Raw genomic sequence first — 5313 nt, forward strand, 5'->3', positions numbered from 1 at the left:
TGGGGATAAACAGTTCTTCCCTGCTGGGATTATTGTAAGGCTTGAATGAGATGATAAATACAACATCTGACATGTGATTGGCCAGTAGCTAAGGGTTTAGTCAATATTATAATAAGTAGAATGGAACAGCATTAGATTCTCACACAGGGTCACTCTTTATGTCATGTTTTCTGCCACTCTGCCCCTGCATATTACCCTGGAGTATCCCCAAGCCTCTCCCTACCCATCCCTCAAGTCCCTCCCTCTCCATCCCACAAGCTCACCAGGTTCTGGCGCACCCAGATCTTTCACTGCTTTTCTTGCATGTGAGCTCTTGGGGAGTCAGGACCACCTTAAGTACCCTCTGCATCTTTGGCACCTAACCTGGGGCCTGGGGCCCTGCAGGGCCACAGTTAGCAGCATGGACAGCGGGATGGACAGAGAGGGGCTGAGAGCCTGGAGAGCTCCTAGGGGCTACAGCAGTCACAGGAAGTCACCAAGTGAATTGAAGGGCGGTAGCTGCGGAGGTTCAGTGAGGCAAGAAGGTGGCTGTTAGGCTGGGAATTAAGGAACCTTCTGTTGTTTGAGTCTCAAGACAACTCAGATGTGGGGTCTGTATTGCAGATGCCCCTGCATCATTTTACAGTAGATGAAACCAATGGCTCCACGAGACCCTCACGTGCCAGAGCTCATGAGTGACAGTGGAAGTTGAACTAACCTCTTAACCACCCTAGTCCACACCTGCCAGGCTGACGGGCTCTCAGTGGTGATGTGATGGGAGCTCTGTGCCCCGGATCTCTTGTGGGCTCCTGAGACCCTGCCCACCCGTCTCTACCCTCCTCTTCCCAGCAGGAGGAGACTGACCTTTATGTTCTACACCAGCGGGTGCCCTTGGCCTCCAGCTTCCAGTGGGCCAGCCCGGCGAGAGGCCCCAGCTGGAGATGAGGGAAAGCAGCCTTGGCCTCTCTCCTTGCCCTTTCTCGCTGCTGCTAACCCAGGATTCTTGCCCATCCCTTACTGGTTTTCCTTAACCCCACCCTCACCCTTGAAAACAGACCCTTTAAAACTCCCTCACTCACCCTGGTTGAGTGTGTCATCTGCTCCAGCTAGGATCCTGGCTAATACTGCATGTTTTGGAAAGAGGAATTCGCAGTTCTGTTTATTTTTTTACTGTGGATTGAAGGGAGAGGCAACCAGGTATATGGATGAGGGAGTAGGCCTGGCTGTCACCACTGGTGTTCACAAAAGGCCCCCGTTTAAGTCCCTTAAATTCCAGATGAGGGGTTATAGGTCGAGTCAGGGTGATGCTCTAACAGAAGCAGAACCAAAAATATACGGCAGTAGGTACAACCCTGTTCTGGTACTTCCTAATTTTGTGTGTATGTGTGTGCCCCAGGAGCTTCAAGAAATGAAAATGGAAATGCCCTGAGTGTTTCTCAGCCCTAGCATGAGGCTGCTTCTGTGATTTAGGGCTGGAGGTTATGAGGACTTGGTTTACGATATGCACAGTACAGAAGCGGGGAAGTCAGGGTGCTCTGGGCAAGGAAACATCTTTGTGTGACCCACAAAGAATGAAGAGGAGGGAAGAACCACAGGTTATTCAGGTTTGCAGACTGGGAGACAGGTTTAATGACACAGTCATGTCAGAGGGGAAGAGGAGGATACGTAGGGGGTCTGTTTTGATGTGTATGTACGTGTAGGATTTTCATGTAGAGGAGTTGGGGAAAATTTTAGAAGTTTTAGGTATAAATGCAGCTGGTAAGATCCCTGTGACTTAGTTTCTTTTTTTTTTTCTTTTCTTTTTGAGACGGAGTCTCACTCTGTCACCCAGGCTGGAGTGCAGTGGCGCAAGCTCAGCTCACTGCAACCTCCATCTCCCCAGTTCAAGCGATTCTCCTGCCTTAGCCTCCCAGAGTGCTGGGATTACAGGTGTATGCAACCACACCTGGCTAATTTTTGTATTTTTAGTAGAGACGGAGTTTCACCATGTTGGCCAGACTGGTCTGGAACTCCTGACCTCTGGTGATCCCCCTGCTTCTGCCTCCCAAAGTGCTGAGATTACAAGCGTGAGCCACCGTGCCCGGCCTTAGTTTTTGAGTGGGAAGAATCCAGTGTTCAGAGTGGACCACTGATGTCATGGCTGCAGGTTTGGCTGAATTGGGATGCTGTAGAAAGCCGCGTTAACAGTTTATTTTTCTCTGAGGCCTGGAGGAGGATCCTTGTGACTGGAACCATAGTTGGGACTGGTAGTGCTTTTTCCTGCTGGCAAGGAAAAAAAAAAGAAAAAAGAAAAAAGAAAAAAGAAAGGGTTCGACTTATCAGCACAAACAAAGGAGGATGTGAAACTAGAACCATCTCTAGGGCAGTGTACAAGGCTGGAAGGCTCACCGGCAAGGGGTTTCCCCTCAGGAAAGGGGACAGAGAAGCTTCCACCTTCTGGGTAGCACTGCGTGTTCCTGGGCACATCTGGTGACTAACGGGTTTTCTGCCGCACCTGGGGTGTACGGGGAAGTCTTTGGCCAGAACTGTGGGCCGTACTGCATTCTTCCCGTGTCTGTCACTGCTGAGTTGTGAGCTTGATCTCTTTTCTTAGTATTTGCTCCTTTTGTCCAGCTACGGGGACCAGCAGAAGCTTTGGGTCATCTGTACTAGTGACTTTGCTGTGAAGATGTAAGGGAGAGTGGTGGAGGTCAAGATCTGGGTTCTGGTTCTTGTGCGTCCTCTCTGGCTGTGTGTCCGTGAACAAGCCACTTATTGTCTCTGGGCCTCCGTGCCCTCTGCAACTGGGTTGTTGGTCTATTTAAATACTTGGAGAAAAAAGCTGGGCATGGTGGCTCCTGCCTGTAATCTCAGCACTTTGGGAAGTCAAGGTGGGAGGCTTGCTTGAGCCCAGGAGCTTGTGACCAATCTGGGCAACAAAGTGAGATCCTGTCCCCATACAAAAATAAAAAAATTAGCTGGGTGTGGTGGTGCATGCCTGTAGTCCCAGCTACTTGGGAGGCTTAGGTGGGAGGATCGCTTGAGCATGTGAGATCAAGGATGCAGTGAGCTGTGGTTGTACCACTGCACTCCAGCCTGTGACAGAGTGAGACCTTGTCTCTTAAAAAAATAAATAAATAAATTATAAAAACAAATTATTCAAAAAATACTTTGGAAAACAATGCTGGGGAGAGTATGAGCTTCAGATTACACATTGGTTTCAATCAGGAGGATCTGAGCCTCAGTGGTGTTTTCTGTAAAATGGGTATAAAAGTGCCTCACCACAGGGTTGCTGTGAAGAGGTAAGGATGATGATGGGGACAACAGCAGCGCAAATAGATCATTTAACTTAACTCTCGTTAAAGCAGGGATCATCCTGTTGGCAGATACAGACAGGGAGGGACAGAGAGGTTAATTAAGCAAGCTGCCTGCCCACAGTCACATGGCCAGAAGCAGTGAACGACTTCCTTCAGGTGGTCTAAGTCCAGGTCCCAGCTCTTAGCCATCACTCCATGGTTCTGTGCTGAGACAAGGGATGTAGAAAGCCTAGCACAGTGCCTGTTACATAGTAGGTACTTAGTAAGTTAGAGTTCCTTTTTATCTGCAGAATGCGTTTCCAAGTATAGCCTCCCACAGTGCTTTTACTTTAATCTTTCCCCTAACTGGGCAAAAAAATGTTTGCTGCCGTGTGCGACTTGCCTAGCTATCGACTTCTCTTTTTTCTCCCTTTCTCCTATGATTCATCATAGACTGTGGATTGAGGCTCAGCATAGATTGAAGGGCAGGGGCTGGAGGAGAAAGATGAGCTGAAAAATGGTAGGCCCGAGATGTGAAGGACTTGACGGTAGGGTGAAAGATGGGAATGGGAAGTTAGAGTTGGAGGACCTTGGGGCAAGACTTTTCCCTCTGGGTTTGTTCTTTCCTTCCAGTGCCGTTTATGGAGCGCCTACTGTGTCCACCATTCTAGCCACGGGGCACAGACAAGGTCTCTATTCTCATGGAGCGCACAGTGTGGTTGGAGGAGTCAGTGATGGATGGAGAGTGAGGGCTGTTGGTTTCCATGGCTGCTTGGAGAAGGACTTGCCAAGGAGGTGGCGTTTTGGGCAGGCCATGAAAAGGTCTGGGCAGAGTGTGTTTGTGGGAGGGAGTAAATATGTAAAGGCTCTAGGGGAGAATCAGTTTCGAGAATGTGAGTGGGCAGTGAGACCAGAGGGGCTGGTGGGTTGTGGTTGGGTTTGAATTTTATTCTAAGTGTCATGGAAAGTAGGAGGATGGTTTTTTCCACCGGGGTCCTTTTTGATTATTTTATTCTTTGTGACAATCCTACTTAAAAAAAAAAAATTCTATTCACCAAAAAGATGTGTTTATGAAACAATAGAGTGTACAACCTTCAATCACTTTAGGTTTTTAAAGTATAGGGAAATAATTATGGATCACAATGAATATCCTTGAGGGCTGCTGCCTTCCCCAGCTGACACTGTCAGCTAAACCTTTAAGGCCTCTTGTGTGCCAAACACTAATTCTTCCCAAAGCTGCTTGACATGTGATTAAAAAATTTTACTGCCACCTACTGATAGAAAAAGATGAATTTTTGTACAGTGAAAATCCCAAACCCAGTGGATTTCTTCTGCTGCACATCTGGTTTCCACCGTGCTGTCAGGACTGGGAAGTGGGTGTGGGGAAGGGGTGTGCTGGTCTTGTTACCCCCCCCACCCCACCCACCCAACTGCCCTTTTTTGGCCCCAACAATCTGGTGTCTGCTTCTGTGTCCTGCTTCAACTCATCACACAGTGGGTGGAGGGAGGTGCTGACCTGGGGAGTTGCTCTGGGGAGAGGGCTGGAGGTGGGGGGATGTGTCTGGGGAGAAGCACTGGGCACTGGGAGTCAGCAGCCGCCAGCCCCCACATAACCCAGTTAATCCTTTGTAATTGACCCGAGGTTGCAATGATTCCTTGTGTTTAATGTCCCAGGACGCCCTAACGCTGACCAGCCGACCTTTGCTTAATGTGCTTCTTACCACCCCACCCCCATTATTAAATCCTCAACTGCTTTATTTCTGATTTGCATTTTCCATGGCTGAATGAATCTGCTGACTTCCGTTTTCTTTTTCTGTTTCAGATCCTGTGCGCAGGTGACCGTGAGTACCGTTTTCCTTTCCATTCTTGTGTTGTTCGCTACTGCCCCCTGATGGACACATAGCAACATTAACAGCAGTGTGAAAATGCTAATGCTAATTTATTAAATAAAACCTGCTCGGTTTCCAATTTTTCTTTTTCTTTTCTTTTCTTTTCTTTTCTTCCTTTTTTTTTTTTTTAGTCGGAGTCTTGCTGTGTTGCCCAGGCTGGAGTGCAGTGG

At 48.4% G+C, this 5313-nt stretch overlaps 1 protein-coding gene across 1 annotated transcript in view; it reads left to right on the forward strand.

Moving 5' to 3' along the window:
• The first annotated feature begins 400 nt into the window (after positions 1-400).
• The window catches only part of PTPRJ (protein tyrosine phosphatase, receptor type, J), a 71427-nt gene continuing 66514 nt past the window's right edge, over positions 401-5313 (forward strand). The window contains exons 1-4 of the mRNA XM_011989842.1: positions 401-511; positions 1163-1319; positions 1450-1583; positions 5077-5095. Coding sequence (XP_011845232.1) covers positions 401-511; positions 1163-1319; positions 1450-1583; positions 5077-5095 — 421 coding nt within the window. The remainder of the gene's footprint in view (positions 512-1162; positions 1320-1449; positions 1584-5076; positions 5096-5313) is intronic.

The sequence above is a fragment of the Mandrillus leucophaeus genome, unplaced genomic scaffold (genome assembly GCF_000951045.1).
Source record: "Mandrillus leucophaeus isolate KB7577 unplaced genomic scaffold, Mleu.le_1.0 Scaffold1099, whole genome shotgun sequence".
NCBI classification, from domain to species: Eukaryota; Metazoa; Chordata; class Mammalia; order Primates; family Cercopithecidae; genus Mandrillus; species Mandrillus leucophaeus.